This window comes from Macaca mulatta, chromosome 18 (genome assembly GCF_049350105.2).
Source record: "Macaca mulatta isolate MMU2019108-1 chromosome 18, T2T-MMU8v2.0, whole genome shotgun sequence".
Classification (NCBI taxonomy): Eukaryota; Metazoa; Chordata; class Mammalia; order Primates; family Cercopithecidae; genus Macaca; species Macaca mulatta.
In genome coordinates this window covers 72,053,282-72,078,948 of record NC_133423.1, presented here as the reverse complement: position 1 = coordinate 72,078,948, position 25,667 = coordinate 72,053,282, and the positions used below count along the sequence as shown (strand labels likewise).

General features: G+C 40.8%; 1 protein-coding gene across 15 annotated transcripts in view; it reads left to right on the top strand.

Annotated features, from left to right (window-relative positions):
* YES1 (YES proto-oncogene 1, Src family tyrosine kinase) overlaps positions 1 to 25,667 on the top strand; it is an 88,817-nt gene that overhangs the window by 17,726 nt on the left and 45,424 nt on the right. For 3 of the 15 annotated variants that reach the window (XM_077974560.1, XM_077974558.1, XM_077974551.1), the window contains exons 2-3: positions 17,546 to 17,665; positions 18,379 to 18,492. Coding sequence is in view for 1 of the 10 variants with exons in the window: in XM_077974547.1 (XP_077830673.1) it covers positions 17,593 to 17,665 (73 nt within the window). In the remaining 9 variants the exon portion in view is untranslated. 15 annotated transcript variants of the gene reach the window in all.

The following is a 25,667-nucleotide window of genomic DNA, read 5'->3' as shown; positions in this document are numbered from 1 at the left end:
CTCCTGCCTCAGCCTCCCCCGAGTAGCTGGGACTACAGGCACCCACCACCACACCTGGCTAAGTTTTTGTAGTTTTAGTAGAGATGGAGTTTCACCGTGTTGGTCTCTTCACCAGGATGGTCTCCATCTCCTGACCTCGTGATCTGCCTGCCTCAGCCTCCCAAAGTGCTGGGATTTAGGCGTGAGCCACGGCGCCCGGCCCAGAGCCTATACTCTTAACCATGAGGTTGTGATTCCTAGAAGGACAAATTTCCTGTTTTCCTTTTCAGAACTTTCTCAGCTATTCATATGCATTTACTTTTTCATATGAACTTCCTTGTGATTTTGATTTAATGTTACTTAGATTTATATAGGAAGGATGGGCATCTTTATAATGTACCTTCTGAAAATAAGTGATGTGTTTATTTTTTGAGATTGTCTTTTATATCCCAGTTTTATTTTCTTACATAGACTCTGAACTTTTGTTGTACTTACTCATCGGTCTTATTTGTGTGTGTGTGTGTGTGTATGTGTGTGTGTGTGTGTGTGTGTGTGTGCGTTTTAATTTTAAGTTCTGGGATACATGTGCTGAACGTGCAGGTTTGTTACATGGGTATACATGTACCATGGTGGTTTGCTGCACCTGTCAACCCATCATCTAGGTTTTAAGCCCCGCATGCATTAGGTATTTGTCCCAATGCTCCCCCTCCTCTTTCCCCCACCCCCCAACAGGCCCTAGTGTGTGATATTCCCCTCCCTGTGTCCATGTGTTCTCGTTGTTCAACTCCCACTTATGAGTGAGAACATAACGGTATTTGGTTTTCTGTTCCTGTGTTAGTTTGCTGAGGATGATGATTTCCAACTTCATCCATGTCCCTGCAGAGGACATGAACTCCTTTTTTTATGGCTACATAGTATTCCATGGTGTATAGGTGCCACATTTTCTTTATCCTGTCTATCATTGATGGGGATTTGGGTTGGTTCCAAGTCTTTGCTGTTGAAAATAGTGCTGCAAGTTTATTTAGAAATAATTCCAAAGTTACAGAAAAGTTGTAAGAGTAGCACAAAGAACTCCTGGATACCCTCCACCCAGATTTACCTGTTGTTAACATTTTGTCACCTTTCCTTTATGGTTCCCTCCTTGGGTATGTGTGTATGTGTGTCCCCGCCACCACCATTTGAAAGTTAATTGCAAACATAATGTCTCAGTACCCTTAAATATTTCGGTATGTATTTCCTAAAACAAGGACATTTTCTTGTACAATTGCAGTACAGTTACTGAATTCAACAAGTTCAACATCAGTATAATACAGTTACCTAATTTCCAGTTGCGAATTCAGTTATGTTCCCCAAAAGGGTGCTAACCCTCAGTACCTGTGAATGTGGCCTTATTTGGAAATAGCATCCTTTGGGAGGCCAAGGCAGGCAGATCACGAGGTCAGTAGATTGAGACCATCCTGGCTAATACGGTGAAACCTCGTCTATACTAAAAATACAAAAATTAGTCAGGCGTGGTGGCACGCGCCTGTAGTTCCAGCAACTTGGGAGGCTGAGGCAGGAGAATCGCTTGAACCCGGGAGGCGAGGTTTCAGTGAGCCAAGATTGCGGCCACTCCACTCCAGCCTGGGTGACAGAGCGAGACTCCATCTCAAAAAACAAAACAAAACAAAAACCTAAAACCCACGTGTCAAGACAGACACCCGGAGAGAATGCCTTGTGACAACAGAGGCAGAAATTGGTGGGATGCACCTGTAAGCCGGAAGCACGAAGGATTGCCAGCTACCATCAGAAACTAGGAGGAGGCAAGGAAGAATGATATCCAGAGTTTCAGCGGGAGCATAGCCCTGCTGACACTTTAATTTTGGACATCCTGCCTCCAGAACTATGAGATAATAAATTTGTTGTTTTAAGCCATTTTTTCTACAGCAGCCCTAGGAGGGAACAGTAAAGGAAATGTGGCAAGGAAAGTAATACAATAGTTCATACATTTTTCCATTTGTCCTAATAATATTCTTTAGAACAAAAATCCAAAATCCAATCTAGAAATACATGTTGCATTTAGTTGTCATGTTTCTTTAGTCTCCTTTAATCTGAACATTTCTTCAGTCTTTATCTTTCATGACATTGATTTTTTTGAAAGACTACTGGTTTTGTATAGTGTACATAAATGAGTTTTTGTTTGATGTTTCCTCATGATTTGATTTAGATTATGAATTTGAGGCAGGAGTACCACATAAAGGCTATTATGTTCTTCAGAGTTCAAGACATCAGGAGGCACGCTGTGTTAAGTCTATCCTACTATTGGCAATATTAACTTTGATTACTTAGTTAAGTGATATCTGTCAGGTTTCTTCATAAAATGACATTTTTCTCTTTTTAATAAACTATACATAAGGAAATAGTTTTTGCTTCCATTGATGATTCCTTGGCTGAATTAATTATTGCAGTAAGAGTTATAAAATAATACTTTTCTAGCTCTCTTATTCCAAGTTTAGTAGTTGGGATTCTGTAAGAGAGAACCTTCCTGTTCTTATTTATTAGCGTGACTTATGGATTACCCTAGTCAACTAGTTGTAATCTGTTAGTGTCACCTTTTTTTTTTTTTTTGGATGCTCAAATTCTATATTTGGTCAGCAAGAGCCTCTTCAAATGAATTCCCGTGTACTTTTGATAGGTCCCTATCATTTATTGAGTACTACTTTGTAACTATTTTTGGTATATTACAAAACTACTTATTTCTCAATATATTTTTGTAGCTGCCCTATAGAAATCTGTGTCTGATAGCTTTTCAGTTAATTCTCTTACTTTTGTTGTATAAGGGATCATGTAGATCAGACACAGTAGCTCACACCTGTAATCCCAGTGCTTTGGGAGACTGAGGCGGGAGGATCACTTGAGCCCAGGAGTTTGAGACCAGTCTGAGCAATTTAGTGAGACCCCATCTCTTCAAAAAATTAAAAAATTAGGTGGGTGTGGCGGCAGGTGCCTGTAGCCCTAGCTACTCAGGAGGCTGAGATGGGAGGATTGCTTAAGACCAGGAGTTCGAGGCTGTAGTGAGCTATGATATGCCACTGCACTTTAGCCTGGATGACAGAGTGAAACCTCATTTCAAGTAATAATTATAATGGCCGGGCACGGTGGCTCACGCCTGTAATCCCAGCACTTTGGGAGGCCAAGGCGGGTGGATAATGAGGTCTGGAGTTTGAGACCATCCTGGCCAACATGGTGAAACTCCGTCTCTACTAAAAATACAAAAAATGAGCCGGGTGTGGTGGCAGGTGCCTATAGTCCCAGCTACTCGGGGGGCTGAGGCAGGAGTATCACTTGAACCCGGGCGGCGGAGGTTGAGCCCAGATTGCACCTCTGCATCCAGCCTGGTGACATAGCGAGACTCTGTCTCAAAGAAAAACAAAATTAATAATTATAATGAGCATTAAGACTCTTTCTGGTGTTTGCCATTAAGCTGTGATGCCAGAGTTGACTTGAACGTTAGCTATAGATATATAATATTATGGAAGGATTCCTCTATTTTTAGTTTATGAGAGTTATTAAAAAGTGGGGGTGGGTGTTGATTTAAGCTTTTTTCCCCCTTGGCTTTTATTGAAATAAATAGCTTTTTTTCTTTTTCTTTCTTTTTAAAATTTTTTTTAAAAACAGAGACAAGGTCTCGCTATATTGCCCAGGCCGATCTTGAACTCCTGGCCTCAAGCAATCCTCCCTTCTCAGCCTTCCAAAGTGCTGGGATTACAGATTTGAGCCACTGCACCTGGAGGCTGCGGCTGCTCCTGCTGCTCCTGCTCCTGCTCCTGCTCCTGCTCCTGCTGCTCCTGCTGCTCTTGCTCCTCCTGCTCCTCCTGCTCCTCCTCCTCTTCTTCCTCCTCTTCCTCCTCTTCCTCCTCCTCTTCCTCCTTCTCCTCCCCTACCCTTTTATTTATGTATGTGTATAAAGAGATGGGGTCTCACTGTGTTTCTGAGGCTGGAGTATAGTGCTATTCACAGGTGTGATTATGGCACTCTACAGCCTTGAATTCCTGGCCTCCTGCCTCAGCCTCCAGAGTAGCTGGGGCTACAGATATGTGCAGCTGCACCTGACTTCCTTATTTTTCATTTTATTTTTTTTAACCCAAACCCAAAATGGTCAATATGGCTTCTTTGTTTGTTTGTTTTTCGAGATGAAGTCTCGCTCTGTCATCCAGTCTGGGGTACAGTGGCACAATCTCAGCTCACTGCACCCTCTGCCTCCCAGGTTGAAACAATTCTCCCGCCTCAGCCTCTGGAGTAGCTGGGATTACAGGCACGTGCAACCACACTTGGCTAAACTTCCTTATTTTTTAATTTGGTGAATTAATATTATTTAATAGACTGTAATATTTTATAAAATAAAATAATATTTTATAGACTGTAAATAGTGTCTATTATGTAAGAATAGTATATTCTTACATCCTGAGAATACACTATTTTCTTTTAGTAGAAAAACATATAACGGTGGTTATGAACACTCTCCAGTATAATAGATGAGCACTTGAAATGTGGCCAGTCCTAATTGAGATGTACTGTAAGTGTAAAATACACACCCGATTTCAAGTAGCTGGGCTCACAGGCATGTGCCAACACCCCCAGCTAATTTTTGTATTTTTAGTAGAGTTGGGGTTTCACCATGCTGGCCAGGCGTTCTCAAACTCCTGACCTCAAGTGATCCCCCTGCCTCAGCCTCCCAAAGTGCTGGGATTACAGGCATGAGCCACCATGCCTGGCGCAATACACACCAGATTTTAATATGGAAAAAGAATGTAGAATAATTCAACTATTAAATATTAATTGCATGTTGAGAACATTTTTGATATAGTAGGTTAAATAGATATTAAAATTAATCTCTTTTTGTTTTACCTTTTTAAATGTGGTTAGTGGAAAATTTAAAATTGCATATGTGGCTTGTATTTGTGGTTCACATTATATTTCTGTTGGATAGTACTGTTCTGGAGCTAAATTGCCTGAGAGCATCTTTGACCTTAGACTAGTTACCTAATCTGTGTGCCTTAGTTTCCTCATGTTTAAGGGGTGAGTAAAAATAGTCCTTAACTAAAAGGGTGGTTGTAAGGATTAAATTAAATGGGTTAGTACATGCAAGCGTACTTAGGATAGTATTTAGCACATAGCAGCCACCTAATGTTATCTGTTACTATTCTTAATAAGAATGCAAGCTGCACGATGCCTCGGACCTTGTTTTGTTCACTGTTGCATCTCTACTTTCTAGACTTTCTTTCTTTTTTTTTTTTCCTTCAAGTTTCACTCTTGTTGGCCAGGCTAGAGTGCAGTGGTGCAATCTTGGCTCACTGCAACCTCCGCCTCCTGGGCTCAGGTGATTCTCCCACCTCAGCCTCCCGAGAAGCTGGGATTACAAACGCGTGCCACCATGCCTGGCTAATTTTTGTATTTTTAATAGAGACGGGGTTTCACCATGTTGGCCAGGCTGGTATCGAACTCTTGACCTCAGATGATCCACCCGCCTTGGCCTTCCAAAATGCTGGGATTATAGACGTGAGCCACTGTGCCCAGCCTAGACTTTCAAAAGATATTTTTTTGAATTAATGAATGAATATGGAGAATTTCTGAGAAACCTAGGTAACAGTTGGGAAGGAGCTCTTTTGATAACCTCAGATGTCTGTTGGAAGGATGCTACAACCAAGAAAGCATCCTGTAATACCCATGAAATACATAATATTTGTGCTTTTCTGGTAGTTTTTTTTTTTTTTTTTTTTTTTTTTTGAGACGGAGTCTCGCTCTGTCGCCCAGGCTGGAGTGCAGTGGCGCGATCTCAGCTCACTGCAAGCTCCGCCTCCTGGGTTTACGCCATTCTCCTGCCTCAGCCTCCTGAGTAGCTGGGACTACAGGCGCCCGCCACCGCGCCCGGCTAATTTTTTGTATTTTTAGTAGAGACGGGGTTTCACCGTGGTCTCGATCTCCTGACCTTGTGATCCGCCCGCCTCGGCCTCCCAAAGTGCTGGGATTACAGGCGTGAGCCACCGCGCCCGGCCTCTGGTAGTTTTTTAAAACAAGATTTAAACTATTTTAATAGTTATTGCTTTATTTAGGTCTCCTATCTTTTAACTGAGTTATTTTTATTAATTTGTATTTGCCTAGTTAACCATTTTATCTAGTTCTGAAAACTTTATTGGCAGGAGTTATACAAAGTTATCGCTTTCTTTTCAAATCATCTGTGGCTCTAGTACCCTTCTCATACCTAATACTATGTACTCTCCCTTTGTGTTTCTTGTTTATGATGAAATCTAGTGATTTATCTGTTTCATTGATGTTTATTTGTAAATTATACTGTATTTTTTGTTACAGTAAGGTAAATTAAAAGAAAAGGTAATGAATTAGAAACGAGAAACAGAAATCTCAGTATGATTTACAAATAAAAATTCTTTTGGGAGGTTCCCCCCCGCCCCCCACCCCAAGACGGAGTTTTGCTCTTGTTGCCCAGGCTGGAGTTCAATGATCCCATCTCGGCTCATTGCAACCTCCGCTTCCCGGGTTCAAGCAATTCTCCTGCCTCAGCCTCCCAAATAGCTGGAGTTACAGGCACGTGCCACTGCGCCTGGCTAATTTTTGTATTTTTAGTAGAGACAGGATTTCACCACATTGGCCAGGATCGTCTCAAACTCCTGACCTCAGGTGATCCACCCGCCTTGGTCTTCCAAAGTGCTGGGATTACAGGCATGAGCCACTGCACTTGGCTGAGAGTTTCTTTTGTTTATTTTATTTTATTTTTATGAGACGGAGTTTCACTCGTTTCCAGGCTGGAGTGCAGTGGCACAATCTCAGCTCACTGCAACTTTCACCTCCCTGGTTCAAGCAGTTCTCTTGCCTCAGCCTCCTAGTAGCTGGGATTTACAATCTTGTGCCACTATGCCCCGCTAATTTTTTGTATTTCATGGAGATGGGGTTCTACCACATTGGTCAGGCTGGTCTTAAACTTCTGACCTCAGGTGCTCTACCTGCCTCGGCCTCCCAAAGTGCTGGGGTTACAGGCTTGAACCACTGCGCCTGGCCATTTTTTTTAGATTGTAAATTCCCCTAATTTTGTTTCCTCCTAAATTGCTCAATTCATTTGTTTATGTTATTTCCCTTTTAGTAACAGGTATGTAGGGCTCTGAATTTTGCTCTGAATACAACCTTTGCTGTAGTTCATTGATGTAGAAAGTTGTTGGGGTTTTTTGTTTTGGTGGTTTTTGTTTTTGTTTTTGTTTTGAGACAGAGTCTTGCTCTGTTGCCCAGGCTGAAGTGCAGTGGCATAGTCATGATTCATTGCAGCCTTGACCTCCTGAGCTCAAGTGATCCTCCTACCTTTGCCTCTCAAGTAGCTGGGACTACATGCCTATACTACCACACTTGGCTACTTTTTAAATTTTTTGTAGAGACAGGATCTCCCTACATTGCCCAGGCTGATCTTGAACTCCTGGGCTCAAACCATCCTCCCACCTCAGCCTCCCAAAGTGTTGGGATTACATGCATGAATCACCATGCCTCGCAAAGTTGTTCTTTTTGAATTGCGGGGTTTGTTGTCTTTTTGACATAAGTGTGTTGGGTCATGAATATTTTAATATAGTCATCTCAGTTAGGAAAACTTTGAAAAAATACCTTGTATACCATTTCCTTAGGTTTTATATCATATGTTCTGTTATCAGTACTCAGTAAATGCTAAACAACAGTGTGGAAAATTGTTTCCAGTCAGAAACAACTAAAGCATGTATAGGTAATTTCATGGAATTTAAAACATCCATTCTCAAAACTAATATTATAAAATGGGGGCCATAATATGATAAATCTTTATATAATTCAGTTCAACAAACTTTTTTACATGCTCTGAGCAAGCAAATACTTCTCATACTGTTTTTGTTTGTTTGAGACAGTCTTTCACTCTGTCACCCAGGCTGGAGTGCAGTGGAGAGATCTTGGTTCACTGTAACCTCTGCCTCCTGGGTTCTAGCGATTCTCGTGCCTCAGCCTCCCAAGTAGCTGGCACTACAGGCACACACCACCACCTCTGGCTAATTTTTAAAAAAATATTTTTAGTAGAGACAGGGTTTCACCAAGTTGGCCAAGCCAGTCTCAAACTCCTGGCCTCAAGTGATCTGTCCACCTTGGCCTCGCAAAGTGCTGGGATTACAGGCGTGAGCCACTGCGCCTAGCCCTAATACTGTTTTAAGAGCACGAAGTAGTATCAGGATTACAAAAATTCTTAACGTTGTTGCATTCTAAAATAGTTTTCCACAGAATATTTGTGCCTTTCTAGATGGAAACTTCCATATCTGTATATGCTAAACTTTGAAAATCAAAAGGTTTTATTTTTTAATAAAACCTAAAAAATTTTAACATGTATACACATCGTTATTATGTACATATTTTAAGCAATGATTTTAGGGTTAAAATAGTGTAGCCAGAGGTAAGTGATATTTCAGAAATACGAAGTTCTGGCTTTAATTTTTAGGTCATCCTAAGGAATGAAAAGCTGAATATAAATGGTCATTTTATAGCCCATACTAAAAGGCTCCCCCACGTAATATAAAAATGGAAAGAATCCAGTTTCAGCTTTCTACTAATTATGCTGCTATAAAGACACATGCACACGTATGTTTATTGCAGCACTATTCACAATAGCAAAGACTTGGAATCAACCCAAATGTCCATCAGTGGCAGATTGGATTAAGAAAATGTGGCACATATACACCATGGAATACTATGCAGCCATCAAAAAGGATGAGTTTGAGTCCTTTGTAGGGACTTGGATGCAGCTGGAATCCATCATTCTTAGCAAACTATCACAAGAACAGAAAACCAAACACCGCATGTTCTCACTCATAGGTGGGAACTGAACAATGAGATCACTCGGACTCAGGAAGGGGAACATCACACACCGGGGCCTATCATGGGGAGGGGGGAGGGGGGAGGGATTGCATTGGGAGTTATACCTGATGTAAATGACGAGTTGATGGGTGCAGCACAGCAACATGGCACAAGTATACATATGTAACAAACCTGCACGTTATGCACATGTACCCTACAACTTAAAGTATAATAATAATAAATAAATTTAAAAAAAAAATGGAAAGAAAGGAAACATCAAGTTTTTTGAGTCGAAAACTTTGTATCTCTTTTTAATATACCACCTTTATTGAACTAGAATAAAACCATTCATGCTATTTCTTATTAATTTTTTTACTTCATTATTTTACTCCAAAAAGCCAAAGGAGGCAAGTTCATATGGTTGGGAGATTCAACATGTAAATGCATGTGAAGAGTCAAAATATAAATATGAGGAATGTCTGGAAACTGTCAGTGTGCATCCTGCCTTTCTCATGTACCTGCTGTTTTCTTGTCACCCAGCGTTGATGCCTTAACTGGACATTTCGAGGCTAGGACAGTTGTTGAACTCCAAAGCATTAGTAAGTCTTCACAGCTTAAAAGGAGATGCACATAACTAGTAAATTAATTTGATATATGTTGATCTATGGATTAATATCAGTCTTTTTTTATCCCCGCTCTCTTCATTAAAAAATAGATTCAAACATTAATTTTTGATCAGTATTTATCATTTGGGTCAGATTCTAAATGTTGATGGGGAAAAGAATTGATAATTCAACGGAATTTTTTTTTTTTTTTTTTGAGACAGAGTCTCACTGTGTTGCCCAGGCTGAAGTGCAGTGGCGCGATTTCGGCTCACTGCAGCCTCCGCCTCCCAGGTTAAAGTGATTCTTCTGCCTCAGCCTCCGGAGTAGCTGGAATTACAGGCAGGCACCACCACGCCCAGCTAATCTTTGTGTTTTTAGTAGAGATGGGGTTTTTCCATGTTGGCCAGGGTGGTCTCAAACTCCTGACCTTCAGTGATCCACCTGGCTTGGCCTCCCAAAGTGCTGGGATTACAGGTGTGAGCCACCGCACCAAGCCCAACAAAATTTTTTAAAAGACAGTATGTATCAGCTGGGCGCAGTGGCACATGCCTGTAATCCCAGCACTTTGGGAGGCCAAGGTGGGAGGATCACCTGAGGTCAGGAGTTCGAGACCAGCCTGATCGATATGGTGAAACCCCATCTCTACTAAAAATACAAAAATTAGCCGGGCTTGGTGGTGGGCGCCTGTAGTCCCAGCTACTCTGGAGGCTGAGGCAGGAGAATCGCTTGAACCCTGGAGGTGGAGGTTGCGGTGAGCCGAGATTGTGCCACTGCACTCCTTCAGCCTGGGCAACGGAGCGAGACTGTCTCAAAAAAAAAAAAAAAAAAAAAAAGTATGTATTACAGTTTTTAAAGAAACATAATTTTGGCCATCTTTTCTATCAATATGTTCATATACAGTCAGTTCTCATTATTTGTGCTGGTTGTGTTCTATAAGATTATCATGAACACTAACTTATCAAAGACTGAACCATTCCTCCTAGAGGGAATCAGGGTTAGGCTCCTATGAGCTTTTTTAAAGAAATCATACAACCTTGTTATATGTGTGTTTTTGTTCAGAGATGCCTTATGTATATTAAATTGTAAATGGATGAAGTCCTTCAGAACATGCAGGTATATTTGACTTTATGGTAGACATATGGTCCTTGGAGCTTGACCGTATAAAAACTTGATGTGCAGCAAATCCTGTTTTCCCATACATTCTTATTCAAGTGGCTCTTAGTTTCCTGTTTCCAAGTGGAAACAATAGCAGTTGCTAAATAATGCAGAAATTGGTATTATCAATTTTTATTGCCACCCTGAACTGATACGGTATTAATTTTAGTAAGCAGGTGAATTCATAAATATGGAATTGAAAATAATGAGGAGCAACTCTGTGTGTGTGTGTGTATTTATTAAAGATGATGTTTATAGTAATGAATGTTGCAAAGTGGCTTCTAGGCTAACCACAACAATGGACAAAGATTCTATTTTAGGTTTCCTTAGCTTTCTTGCCAGGATCCCTCAAACTTGACACTCTTATGTCAAGCTCCCCTTCCTCCTACTCTAGGGAGGGGAAAAAAGGGAAAACGTCTCCATGTTTGATATTGTGACAAAGAAGGAAGTCACCCCCCCCCATCTCCACCCCACCTTCTATCTTTGAGTTCTGGTGATTTGAGTAATTTCTATGTGGAGACCAGCTTCCTGTCAAATTCTCATTTAGAGGTTATTTGAAGAGCAATTGCATCTTAAGGTTTCTTAGTTTATTTTGTGTTGCTACAACAATACCACAGATTTGGTAATTTATAAAGAAGAGAAACTTACTTCTCACAGTTCTGGAGGCTGGGAGGTCCAATACCAAAGAGCTGACATCTGGCAAGGGCCTTCTTCTTGCTGCGTTATCCCATGGTGGAAGGTGAGAGGCTGAGAGAGGATTAGAGTGAGGGAGAGAGAGAAACTCACTTAAAAAAGACAGAGTCACTCTTTTGCCCAGGCTGGAGTGCAGTGGCACCATCCTGGCTCACTGCAGCCTTGAACTCCTGGCCTCACGCGTTCCTCCCTACTTCAGCCTCCCAAGTAGCTGGGACTACAGGTGCTCACCAGTGCCTGGCTTTTTTTTTTTCCTTTTCCTTTTGTAGAGACAAAGTCTCACTGGGCTTAGGCTGGTCTCGACGAACTTGCTTTTATAACAAACCCACTCCCATGATAGTGACATTAACCCATTCAGAGGGCACAGTCCTCATAACCTATTTACATCTTAAAGATCCCACCTCTCAACACTGTTGCATCGTGAATTAAGCTTCCAGCACGTGAACTTTGGGGGATATTCAAACCGTAGCGTAGAGTATCATCTGAACAGGCTGGATATAATGCCAACCACAGCCCTACCACCAGGATTCAGACCTTTTAGAGTGCTTCTCTCTCCTTCCAGCTACTTAGAACAAGCCCAGCTTTACTTGTTCCTCTTTCTGCCCCTAACACTCAGTGTTATACTTTAGAAGCTTGGTGAGGGCAGGGGAAGATGGTGTCTCTTATTGGCTTGTTTCCTTTTAAGACTTATTTAGATGGATGAGTTAACTCCATTGACTCAGTCACTTGGTTTTTAATAATTTCCACCAGCGTCCAACATTTTGGCTTTCCTGGGCCGCATTGGAAGAAGAATTGTCTTGGGCCACACATAAAATACAATAATACTAACGATAGCTGATGAGGTTAAAAAAAAAAAAAAAGGCCGGGCGCGGTGGCTCAAGCCTGTAATCCCAGCACTTTGGGAGGCCGAGACGGGCGGATCACGAGGTCAGGAGATCGAGACCATCCTGGCTAACACAATGAAACCCCGTCTCCACTAAAAAAAAAAAATACAAAAAAATTAGCCGGGCGTGGTGGCGGCGCCTGTAGTCCCAGCTACTCGGGAGGCTGAGGCAGGAGAATGGCGGGAACCCGGGAGGCGGAGCTTGCAGTGAGCCGAGATCGCGCCACTGCACTCCAGCCTGGGCGACAGAGCGAGACTCCGCCTCAAAAAAAAAAAAAAAAAAAAAAAAAAAAAAGGTCTGTGCATAACTTTTGTGATATTTGCCACCACAGATAAGCAAAGTAGTCCTCACATTCAAAGGGTTGGACACCCGTGATCCTCCTAATTGAAGTTATGTTGCTTAGTATGGAAGCATACTGACTCGCTGAACCCTAATGGATGAGCATGATTTTTGTAGTATACTGATTATAAACGTGGGTACTGTGGTAGGCAGTATCTTGGCTCCCAGAGATGTCCATGCTCTGTGAATTCTCAGAACCTTTGAATATGTTAGGTTACATGGTAAAGAGGAGTTACAGTTGCAGGTAGAGTTAAAATTCCTGATCAACTGATTTTAAAATAGGGAGTTTATCCTGGCTTATCCAGGTAGGCACAATAGAGAGTAACAGTGGTTTTTAGGAGTGGAAGAGAAAAGCAGGAAAGTCAAAGAAATGTAACAACAAAGCAGAGTCAGAAAGAGACAACATTCCAGGGCTTAAAGGTGGAAGGAGTCTGTGAGCCAAGGAATGTGGACAGCCCCCACAAGCTAGAAGGGGCAAGAACTGATTTTCTCTGAATCTCCAGAAGGAAATGCAGCCCTGCTGACACCTTGATTTTAGCCCAGTGACACTGGTGCCAGACTTCTGAACTGTAAGACAAATACGTTTGTATTGTTTTAAGCCACTACATTTGTGGTAATTTGTTGTAGCAGCAATAATTAATGGACACTGAGCCGAAATGTTCTGAGTTCATTCTCAGCTTCTGGCTCTGTCACTTAGTAGTTTTGTGACATAGAACCAAAACCTATTTAACCTCTCCGGCCTCAGTTTCCTCTTCTGTAAAACAGGGATAATAACACATATCTTCAATGGTTATTGCCTGGATTAAATCAGTGCATCCAATGTACACACTTACATACATCTTTATTATTTATATTTTAATATGAGCATATAGAAAACTTGTAATGAAAACAAAATAATTGAATTATTCATCTTAATTTTTCTTAAAACATAAGAATAAGTTAGACATTTTATTTAGTAATTGTCCCATGGACATTTAAAATTACAAGAAAAGTTGGGCCGTATATATGACAACATGTGTCTTAAAATGAATATTTTTTTGCCAGTATGAAATTTGAGAAAATTCCATCAGTATTATGCCTGTTTTGTTTAATATAAGGAAAAGGATTTTTCTAATTATTCCCAAAAGAAAAAAGCTTTTAGTGTTTATTGTATGTTACAAATATTAATAACATGAAAAATTAATGAACTGGATGTGGTGGTTCATGCCTGTAATCCCAGCACATTGGGAAGCCGAGGTGAGTGGATCACCTGATGTCAGGCATACAAGACCAGCCTGGCCAACATGGTGAAACCCATTTCTACTAAAAATACAAAAATTAGCTGGCCATGGTGGCAGGTGCCTGTAATCCCAGCTACTTGGGTGGCTGAAGCAGGAGAATTGTTTGAACCTGGGATGCAAGGTTGCAGTGAGCTGAGTTCGCACCATTGCACTCCAGCCTGGGGAACAAGAGTGAAACTCTGTCTCAAAAAAAGAAAGAAAGAAAGAAAGAAAGAGAGAAAGAGAGAAAGAGAGAAAGAGAGAAAGAGAGAAAGAGAGAAAGAGAGAAAGAGAGAAAGAGAGAAAGAGAGAAAGAGAGAAAGAGAGAAAGAGAGAAAGAGGGAGGGAGGGAGGGAGGGAGGGAAGGAAGGAAGGAAGGAAGGAAGGAAGGAAGGAAGGAAGGAAGGAAGGAAGGAAGGAAAGAAAGAAAAATTGATGATATATGTAGAAGCTTAGAAAAATCTGTTGTGGGTAGGGAATGGGAAGCAAATATGCTACGAGCTTACAGACTTCTACCTTTTTTTCTCCTGGTTTTTCCAGTTCAACTCAATTGAGCTTTCAGATTCAATTTTGTTATAACATTGCATTCGTATTAATTTCTTGAGAGCTGTGATTATTTTGTGTGTGTGTGTTTCCCTACTTTACTAAGAAGAGTTTTCTGTTCAGTTTGGAACAAGGTTTCGGAAAGACATTTAGGGTGTACTAGTTTCAATTTTTAAATGTATATTTGAGATATTTTCTCAACTTTCTCTTTGGGTCTTTAGCTAAAATATGCGGTATAATGTTTTATTTATTTATTTATTTATTTTTAAGAGATGGGGTCTAGCTATTTTGCCCTGGCAGACTCAAATTCCTGGGCTCAAGTGATCCTCTGCCTTGGCTTCCTGAGTACCTGGGACTTACAGACATGTGCCACCAAACCTAGTGACTATATAATTTTTAAAAGTATTATTAGAATATCTTTACATACTTTTCTTTAAAAAAAAAAAAAGTTAACCTTTGTAGTCTGTTTTGCAGCATTAGCTATTGAGATCAGAAATTCAGAAAGTTAGCTGAACGTGATGGCTCACGCCTATAATCCCAGCTCTTTGGGAGGCCAAGACAGGTGGATCACTTGAGGTCAGGAGTTCAAGACCAGCCTGGCTAACATGACGAAACCCTGTCTCTACTAAAAATACAAAAATTAGCCGGGCATGGTGGTGCACGCCAGTAATCCTAGTTACTCCGGAGCCTGAGGCACAAGAATCACTGGAACCTGGGAGGCGGAGGTTGCAGTGAGCCAATATCGTGCCGCTGCATTCCAACCTGAGTGACAGAACAAGACTCTGTCTCAAAATTCAGAAAGTTAAAATTAAAAAGAAAAAATAATCCTTTTTACATATTTTATATTGATGTCACACATTTCCCATTCATATAAGATTTAAAATCATAGATGTGTTAACTTTAAACTTGTGACTAATTAATAATATATTTTTATTATAGCTAATTCACTTAAGTAAAACAATTCTCTTGAAATGTTAATAGCTTTTACTGAGTAGATGGAGTAGTGAGCCCTAAGTGTTTTGATTGCCCAGACTCTCTCATTTTCTGGGACCTTTCCCATCATCTCATGGTTCAGGTGGGATCTGCCATGTTCCATTGGTGATCCTGCCTCTTGGCTAGTGAGGGCTGACCCAGAGGGAGGCAGCTGATCAAAGCTGGGCCAGGGTCCTTTAGGCATTTGGAATTGATATTTATGGTTCCTCAGCCTAGCTGTAAAATGAAAATCATAACTCTGGGACTATTGCCAGCCATGTTTTACCTTATGAAGAGCTGAAAAGGCCGTTGTGCCACAGGAGAGAAGAATGAAGCACATGAGCATAGTAGCAAAGATGAAAGAGGGAAAGAGACTAAGATAAACACATGGAGTGGGTGACGGAGAGATGGGGGTGGGGTGGAGAGGGACCAGGTAGTTGGGGAGGGGAGAGGAAATGGGGAAGCAAGGGAAGTGATGGAAAGACCAGGAGAAACAGAGAAGAAACAAACTAAATTTCCACAACGTGGGTTGCTGGTTCTAGTTTCTCTTATGACCCTGAATTCCATGAGGCACTCCTATAACTTATTTTTTTTAAATCCCCTTTTTGCTTAAGCTACCTCTAGTCAGATTCTGTCCTTGAAGCCGTAAGTTTTAACCAAGGCAAACACTGCTGTCATTCAGATATGTGCTATGATTGCTTTGCATATGATATCAGTTAATTCTTACAACCTTGCAAGATAGGTATTATTCCTCCAAAAAAAAAAAAAAAAAGAAAGAAATTCAGGCTTAGAAAAGATAAAGTAATTTGATCAAGGAAGGATCACCGTAGCTAGTAAGTGACAGAACCAGAATTGAAATGTATGTCTAACTCCAAAGTCAGTTTGTATTCATGATCTGTAAAAATATTTATTGAGCATCAGCTATGGATCAACACTAGGCTAAGCTACAAGAGAGAAAATTTCATTGTCTCAAAGTTTGCAGTTCAGAGGAGGGTAAACAGGCAGTGACAATTCAGTGTCATAAATGGTGTGGGGACAGGAATAAAATATACTATGCGAGCACATGGGAGATCAAGGAAGATTCCTTGAACGTTTAAGCTAAGACCTGAAGGTTGAATAGTCACAAGCCAAGCATAAGGAAAGAGGGAGGTTGTGCCAAACATTTATGAAAATAGTATGGTACATTTGAGGATCTAAAAGAAATTCGAGAGCCAGTAGAGGTAAGTTAAGCAAATCATAGAAGGCCCTCTGTTTTGTTTTTTGTTTTTTTTTTTTTTTGAGATGGAGTTTCACTCTTGTCCCCCAGGCTGCAGTGCAATGGCGCAATCTCGACTCACTGCAACCTCCGTCTCCCAGGTTCAAGCAATTCTCCTCCCTCAGCCTCCTGAGTAGCTGGGATTATAGGTGCCTGCCACCATGCCCGGTTAATTGTTTGTATTTTTAGTAGAGACGGGGTTTCACTGTGTTAGTCAGGCTGATCTCAAACTCCTGACCTCAGGTGATCCACCCACCTTGGGCCCCAAAGTGCTGGGATTAAAGGTGTGAGCCACCGTGCCTGGCCAAGGTCTTCTGTTTTACGTTAAGGAGTTTTGACTTTATATTGGGAAAAAAAGGGGACTGGACCATCAAAGGCTCATAATTAGACTTTGTTTTCTAGAGAACACAAACATTTTTCACATTACAGCCAGGAAGGATTGGAGACCTAACACTGTAGAAGGATGGAAGTCAGTTGAGGAGGCTTTTGCAGTAATCCAGTCAAGGGAAGTAGTAATTAGTTGGGGAAGAAATGGAAGTATTCCAGAGATTACAGAGCAGTATGGTCAGATCCTGGTGACCAGTTGGCCATATGGGGCACAGGAAGATGTCTTAGTCCATTTTCAGAATACTTGAAACTGGCTAATTTATAAAGGAAAGGAATTTATTTCTTACAGATCTGGAGGCAGAGAAGTCCAAGGTCAAGGGGTGGCATCTGGGAATGGCTTTCTTGCTGGTAGGACTCTTGCCTACAGAATCCTTAGGTGATGCAGGGTATCAGGTGGTGAGGGGGCTGAATGTGCTGTTGTGCTAAGCTCAGATCTCTCTTCCTCTTACAAAGCCATCAGTTGTACTCCCATGATGACCCATGAATCTGTTTATCCTTTATTAATCCATACATTGATTAATTTATTAATAAGGGCAGAGCCCTCATTATCCAATCATCGCTTAAAGGCCCCCTTTTCAATACTGCCACACTGGAGATTAAGTTTGTGTTTTTGTTTTTGTTTTGGAGACAAAGTCTCATTTTGTCGCCCAAGCTGGAGTGCAGATTGCAGTGGCATGATCTTGGCTAACTGTGACTCCCACCACCCTGGTTCAAGCGATTCTCCTGCCTCAGCCTCCCAAGTAGCAGGTGTGTGCCTCAACGTCTGGCTAATTTTTGCATTTTTAGTAGAGACGAGCTTTCATCATGTTGGCCAGGCTGGTTTCAAACTCCTGACCTCAGGTAATCTACCCTCTTCAGCCTCCCAAAGTGCTGGGATTACAGGCGTGAGCCACCGCACCCAGCCTCTTTGGTCTCTCTTAAAGAGATTTAAGAAAAAAAAAAAAAAAAGACTACATACATTGTTACAGAAACAAGTGAATGGTATTTTTACAGTTTAAAACCCCAATTAAAGAAGAGTACATGCAGTACCTGAGGAGCATTTAATTGACATAAGGACTTGAAAGTGGTATCTAATTATTTACTGTAATTTGCTGGTCAAAAATCTTGACAAAAGACTGAAAGTAAGGTGTGAAAATCTGAGAGAATAAAGATTCTTGAGACAGGTGTATGGTCAGCTTATTTTTTGAGTTGACTGGATTTGTAGAGGGAATGATGCATAATAGTACTTGACAGGTGCCTTTCTACCAACAAAATGTCTTTAATAATTGCCTGAGGTGGCTGAAGGTAATTAACTGTTACCTGGGATCTTCATAATTCAGATCTGTTCTATGTTGAATTTAATACATTTTTTTTTAAATCTTGAGGCTTTAATTTGTTAGTTATTTTTGTTACTGTAATCTATAACAAACAAAAATTATCCTCTACATTTCTTTTTTTTTTTTTTTTTTTTTTTGAGACAGGGTCTCTGTCGCCCAGGCTGGAGTGCAGTGGTGCGATCGTAGCTAACTGCAGCCTTGACCTCCCAGGCTCGAGCTGTCCTCCCACCTCAGCCTTCTGAGTAGCCGGGACTACAGGTGTGTACCACGATGCCCGGCAAATTTTAAAATTTTCTTGTCAGGGATGGGAGTCTCCTTTTGTTGCCCAGGCTGGTCCTGAACTCCTGGACTCAAGTGATTCTCCCACCTCAGCCTCCCAAACTGCTGGGATCAGCCACTGCACCCAACCATACAATTCTTTACATATTTTTTACATCAGACTCTTCTCATGGCTGATCCTATATCAGACTTCATTAAAGAAACCATGAGGTTCCAGGAATTTAGGAGTTGGGTTACTTTTCTTTAAAGTCAATTGTTTGTATATCTAAAGGGCAGAAAAAGAAAAAGATGGTAAAAAATTGGTACCATTACCGACCCCTGCAAGATCAGTTTTCCATTGCTAACATTTCTTGTCTCCTTTGACTCTTGGAAAATGAAGTTCTTTGTTTGCTTTTACAAGGCAAAGTGCACGCCCTTTAGTAATCTGCTGCTTCCTTCTCTGCCTATGTTTTCTCTTTTGTGGTCCTGCCTGTCCTTTGTGCTTTATGCTTAAGAGAGGGGATTTAAAAATGAAAGAAAAATCATAGACTAGATTATGGCCTGTAGAACACCGTGACCTATGGAAATTGTTCATGTTTTATGAAGTTAAGTCTCTAAATTTATTTTTCTAGGATTTCTTAAAGATTTAAAACTTGTATGTAAATTCGAGCCATCTGGGCAAAATGCCAGACTAGGGCTCTTCCGCCCAAACTAGATAGAGCATGTAGTGTCACAATTAGTTAGCTTATTAGAGTTAGTTTATAGAAATAATGTACATTTAATTTTTTAAGAGGCTCAGAAATGTGGTAAATCATTTGAGAATTTTTAGTCACTGTTACTAATAATAAGGCAACATTGTCATGCTGACAGGCAGGGTGCTGTTTCCAAAGTTAGTAGATTTTTGCCATAGGTTGAGGAGTGGGTTTGGCTGTAAATAATGTTACCATGTTTGTTACATTTTCTAAAGGGCTAATATTTAATAACTTACCAATGAACAAAGAATGTTATACACAAGGCTTCCCTAAAGGATGTATGGATTGTAGAAATAACGCAGTATAGAAGTCAGAAGACCTGGTTCCCTAGTTTTGCCTACTTTTAGCCCCCTGTCCTTGAGCAAGGCATGTAATAACCTCCCTCCATTTCAGTTTCTTCAAATGTAAAATGTAGAGATTATGCCTGCTTGTCGTGGTAACATATTGGGATTATTTTGGGATCAAATTAAATAATAACAACTTTGAAGACATAAAGCACTGTCAAAGTGTAAAATTTTATTAAAGCAAAGTAATAGTGTAACACTGTACAACATAATGTGTGTGTACAACATAATGTGTTAACTGTTAATGATTGAACCAGATACATTATAAACTTATTTCAAATTTGTTATAGCTTTACTAAACATGCTGCTATAAGTACGTTCTGATATAGGTAATTCTTTTTTTTATTTTATTTTATTTTTTTTTTTTGAGCCAGAGTGTCGCTCTGTTGTCCAGGCTGGAGTGTAATGGCGTGACCTCAGCTCGTTGCAACCTCCGCCTCTTGGATTAGAGCGATGCTCCTGCCTCAGCCTCTCAAGTAGCTGGGATTACAGGCACACACCACCATGCCTGGCTAATTTTTGTATTTTTAGTAGAGACAGGGTTTCACCATGTTGGCCAGGCTTATGTTGAACTCCTGACCTCAAGTGATCCGCCCGCCTCAGCCTCCCAAAGTGTTGGGATTACAGGCATGAGCCAAGGTGCCCAGCCTGATACAGGTAATTCTGATAGATGACCACCTAACATAAAGTTGAAAATTTTTCATATGACTTATGGAGTTGATAAGTTATGAAATAGTTGGAAAACCTACAAGTATTTCTAGAATTTTTGTTAGGCTTGGCTTTTTGGAGGAGGGAGGAATATAAATGTCAGGCAGGTTGTTGGATAGAATTAATCAGAATCAAGTTACAATACGGTGATTTATTTTTTCAACAAAATTAAATGAATGTCCTTATGTACATATATAAAGCAATTAGTGCTAAATAGAAGGAAATATAAGATCCTTGAGTCATAGGCTCTGTTCCCTGTTGTTGTTTTGACCTCCTTCCCTTCTTATTCTTCACCAGCACCAGACTACTTAAGACTTAAAACCCCACTTTGTTCCCTCTTGTTTACGAGCCTTTGCACATCCTGCTGCCTCTGCTTCAAAGATTTTCTAGAGCAAAAGAACGAAAATAAATTAATAATTGCCTCCTGATTTTTGTGGTTAGTGCCCAGTTGACCTTTTTGTTTTTCATAACCACAAATACGTGTTTTGGAAGATAGGGAAAGCATATTAGAAAAGTAAGTTGGGGAAGTTAACCTGGAATGCCTGGTTAAGGGTTGAGGTTTTATTTTGTAGGTTGTAGGAAGCCATTGACAGATGTATCCAAGAGAGTGTTACAGAGTTCTACTTTATAAAGATTGTTGGGCAGTCAACATTTTGGAACCTCCTTGGGTTGGATTGGAGGTTAGGAATCACCATATATTGTCAGATCATGAGGCAGAATTATAGAAACAGTTATGATTAGGATCTGAAAACAAACAGTCAAACATTCATTCATGTACAAAATATTAATGCTTTTTATGTTTCAGGCTGTCTTCTAGGTTCTGGGGATGCAGGAGTAAAATACTAAATCCTACTCCTCCAATATACAGAAAATTAAAGAATGCTTTACAAGTCAATAAGAAAAGAACAGACAACCCTATAGAACAGTGGATAAATGTCTTGAACAGACCTTTCATAAAAGATAATGGCCGGTAAACATGTGTAAAGGTGCCATTTCATTAGTAATTATGAACATAATTTTAATTAAATTTTAATTAAATCACAATGAGAGACTCCTACACACCCACCAGAACAGATAACATTTTAAAAGATTGGCCAGGCATAGTGGCATGAGCCTGTAACCCGAGCTACATGGGAGGCTGAGGCACGAGAATCACTTGAACCCCAAAGACAGAGGTTGCAGTGAGCCAACATTGCATCACTGCACTCCAGCCTGGGCGACAGAGGGAGACTCCCATCTCAAAAAAAAAGGATCAAATATAGCAAGTATTGATGATGTAAAGCAATGGTAACTCTCATGCTCGCTAGTGAGAGTATAAACTGCTATAGCTACTCTAGAAAACTGTTTAGCAGTGCAAATACTTTGACCCAGCAATCTATTGCAAGGTTATGTCCAGTGGAATATGCATACATGTATACCAAGGAGGGCTCAGGAATGTTCATTGCTGTCATTATTATAATAGCAAAAAAAAACTGGAAACAATTCATATCCCTTACCTATGGTATATTCATATAAAGGAATGCTACACAGCAGTGAAAACAGAGTACAGCTATTCCTGATAATACAGATGAGTCTCACAAGCATCGTTAAGTGAAAGAGGTCAAACACAAAATAAGGCATTATATATGATTCCATTTTATTTTTATTTATTTGAGGCAAGGTCTCACTCTGTCACCCAGGCTGGAGTACAGTGGCACAATCACGGCTCATTATAGCCTCCATCTCCCAGGCTCAAGCGATCCTCCAACCTCAGCCTCCCAAGTGTCTGGGACTACAGGTGTATGCCACCATGCTCAGCTAATTTTTTTACTTTTTGTAGAGATGAGGTCTCATGTTGCTCAGGCTGGTCTCAAACTCCTGGGCTCACGCAGTCCTCCTGCTTTGGCTTTCCAAAGTGTTGGTATTATAAGCGTGAGCCACTATGCCCAGCCATGATTCCCAAAGTGTTGGTATTACAAGCATGAGCCACTATGCCCGGGCATGATTCCATTTATAAGAAGCCTTACAAGCAGGCAAAACTTAAACTGTAATGTTAGAAGTCAAGATAGTGGTTAAGAGGAACTGTGCAGGGTTAATAGCTTGAGATAGGGCTTCTTGGGTGCTGACAGGGCATCTTGGTCTGGGTGGTGAGTACATTGGTGTTGAGTTTATGTAATTCATTCACCGGTACATTTATGTGTATTTTTCTTTGTGCTATATTTCAATAATTTTTTTTTAATTTGCCCATCTTTACATGCTGTGGAAGAGAGCCATCGTTATCAAAATGATCGCTGTTGTAGTGAACATTCGTGCTTCAAATACCTGGCACTGTGTTAGGTGTTAATGTGTGTGTGTGTGTGTGTACACTCATATATATATATACTCCTGTGTATATATACACATACTCATTTAATCTTCACAACTCTATGAGGTTTACTTTTATTATTTGCATTTTACAGATAAGGAAACTGGGACACAGAAAGGTTGAGTAACTTGCTGAAGCTCACCCAGCTAGTAAGTGATGGACTCAGACTTTGCACCTAGACATTCTGTCTCTGACGTCTGTGCTCTTAACTGCTCTGCCATACATACAATAAGCTGGGAGTATGCTTGGTCTGTCTGTTTGAAGGAGAGCAAGAAGGCCAGTGTAGCAGAAGTGTGAGGCAAGTTGGGGCAAAGTAGTAGGAGTTGAAGACTACATAGTAGGTTATTGGAACTTGAAGGCCATGGTAGGAACTTTGGCTTTTACTCTAAGTGCAGTTGGAAGTATTTGGGTGGATTATGGCAGAGGAGTGATGTTAAATGATTTATTTTTTAATCATTTATATTTTAAAAGGAAAACTGTGAGACAAGCCTGTAAATGGTGCAGTGGCAGGAACTGGGAGACCAGTTAGGCTATTAGAATAATTCAGTATTGTTGAATTAGTCAAAGATGATGTGACTTAGACCAGGGTGGCAGTGGGAGGTGGAGAGAAGTTTTCAGATACTGAATATATTTTGAGAATAGGGCCAGGAGAGTTATTGAGGAATTTAAGGGTGTGAAATAGATAATAAGGATGATTTTAGAATTTTGGCCTGAACAACTAGAAGAATGGCATTAACATTTATCAAGATGGGGAAGATTGCAAGAGGAGTTGGTTTGGGGAGGAAGATTAGGATTCTTGGAAATGTTAAATTTGAAATCCTTTTAGACGTCCAAGTGAAGATATTGCATAGACAGTTAAAGTGAGTTCAGGTGAGAAGTCCAGAAGTCCATAAAGATATAAATTTGATAATAATCAATTTGCAGGTGGTATTTAAAGATATGAGACTGGGTGATATCTCCAAAGGAATGAATGTAAATAGAGAAGTCCTTTCTGCAGCAGTCCAGTGTGTAGATGTCAGGGAGATGAGGAACAATCAGCACAGGAGACTGAGAAGGAGCAGCCAGTAAGATGGGGGAAACCAAGAGGGTGATGTCTTAGAAAGCAGATGGGAGGGCCAGGCGCAGTGGCTCACACCTGTAATCCCAGCACATTGGGAGGCCAGGGCAGGTGGATCACAATGTCAGGAGTTCGAGACCAGCCTGGCCAAGATGGTGAAACCCCGTCTCTACTAAAAAATACAAAAATTAGCTGGGCGCGATGGTGGGTGCCTGTAATTCCAGCTACTCGGGAGGCTGAGGCAGGAGAATTGCTCAAACCCAGGAGGCAGAGGTTGCAGTGAGCCGAGATTGCACCACTGCACTCTAGCCTGGGCAACACAGCAAGACTGCATCTCAAAAAAAAAAAAAAAAAGCAAGCAAGCAGGTGGGAAAAGTGTTTTAAGGAAGAGACAGAACCTCAGTTTTTTTCTTATTTTTTATTTTATTATTATTAGTCAGCATTGGATCAGATTGTTTGTTTTTTTTTTTTTTTTTTTTGAGACGGAGTCTTGCTCTGTCACCCAGGCTGGAGTGCAGTGGCCGGATCTCAGCTCACTGCAAGCTCCGCCTCCCGGGTTCACGCCATTCTCCGGCCTCAGCCTCCCGAGTAGCTGGGACTACAGGCGGCCGCCACCTCGCCCAGCTAGTTTTTTGTATTTTTTTTTTTAGTAGAGACGGGGTTTCACCATGTGAGCCAGGATGGTCTCGATCTCCTGACCTCGTGGATCAGATTGTATTTTAAGTGAATGTGAGAAACATAGGAAAGTTGGAACAAAGTTTGCTAAAAGTGGGATATATGGAAAGAAAAGAAGCAGGAAAGTTATTATACAATGGACAGGATTATGAAAGTCTGGAGGTTTGACCATCTTAAATACCTGGTAGCTGACCATCTTAAATACCTGGAGTCTGACCATCTTAAATACCTGGTAGCTTTTCTCAGTGTCTGTCTTTCCTCACTGTCTTACCAACCTTTTAATTCATACAGGATTTTGAATCAAAAGATGAGTGTCATGGTTCAAGTTTTTGAATACAGTGATTTACCTTCTTTTAGGGGTTGACAAGACAGCCATATAAGAAATAGGAAAGGGGCCATTTTACTTCTCTGCTCCTGAGAACTTGCCCCATCAGCAAAGCTCTTTTAGTTCCACTCTGCCTTCTCTTGCCCATTATCCAGGAAGATGAAAGTAGTTCAGGTATGAGGAGGGAACAAAGTAAAGCCGTCTGTACTGACCTGACTCCTCCCTCTGGTAATGGCAGGTGACTTAGTAGAGCTGGATCAACATTAATCATTAATATTCCAGATTTATGACTTCATCTCCATTAAATAAAAATCTAATGTGGAAATGTGTTTCAATTTGAAAAGTTTTTACTTTTAGTGCATATTGCTAAAATGTGTATTTCTACTAGCTATTAAAGAAAGATCAATCTAAGAGACCTTATGTTAAGAAGAGATTGTGCCAAAGAGGCCAGTCATCATAGAACCTTCTAGTCCACAGCCTCTTAAGGAAACCATAGGACCAGTCTGTAGCCAAACCATAACTGGTCAGCAGGTTAGTGCAGTTAGATAGCAGTTTATATTTTTTTGCTTTTACTCTTGGCCATGCAAATGCAAACTCAGAAATAGGCAATTCAAGTGCTGTGGAAGATTGAGGGAACCTGGAGCAGACCACAAATGAATAAAAATTATGAGTAAGTAGAAGTTACGAGGTAGAGAATAGGTACCATCAGTAGAGAGTAAAGTAGTTAGACACATCAGAAGTACAGAAATAGAGATGCTGGCCAGGCGTGGTGGCTCATACCTGTAATCCCAGCACTTTGAGAGGCCGAGGCAGGTGGATCACCTGAGGTCAGGAGTTCAAGACCAGTCTGACCAACATGGTGAAACCCAGTCTCTACTAAAAATATAAAATTAGCTGTGCATGGTGTTGTGTGCCTGTAATCCCAGCTACTCAGGAGGCTGAGGCAGGAGAATTGCTTGAACCCAGGAGG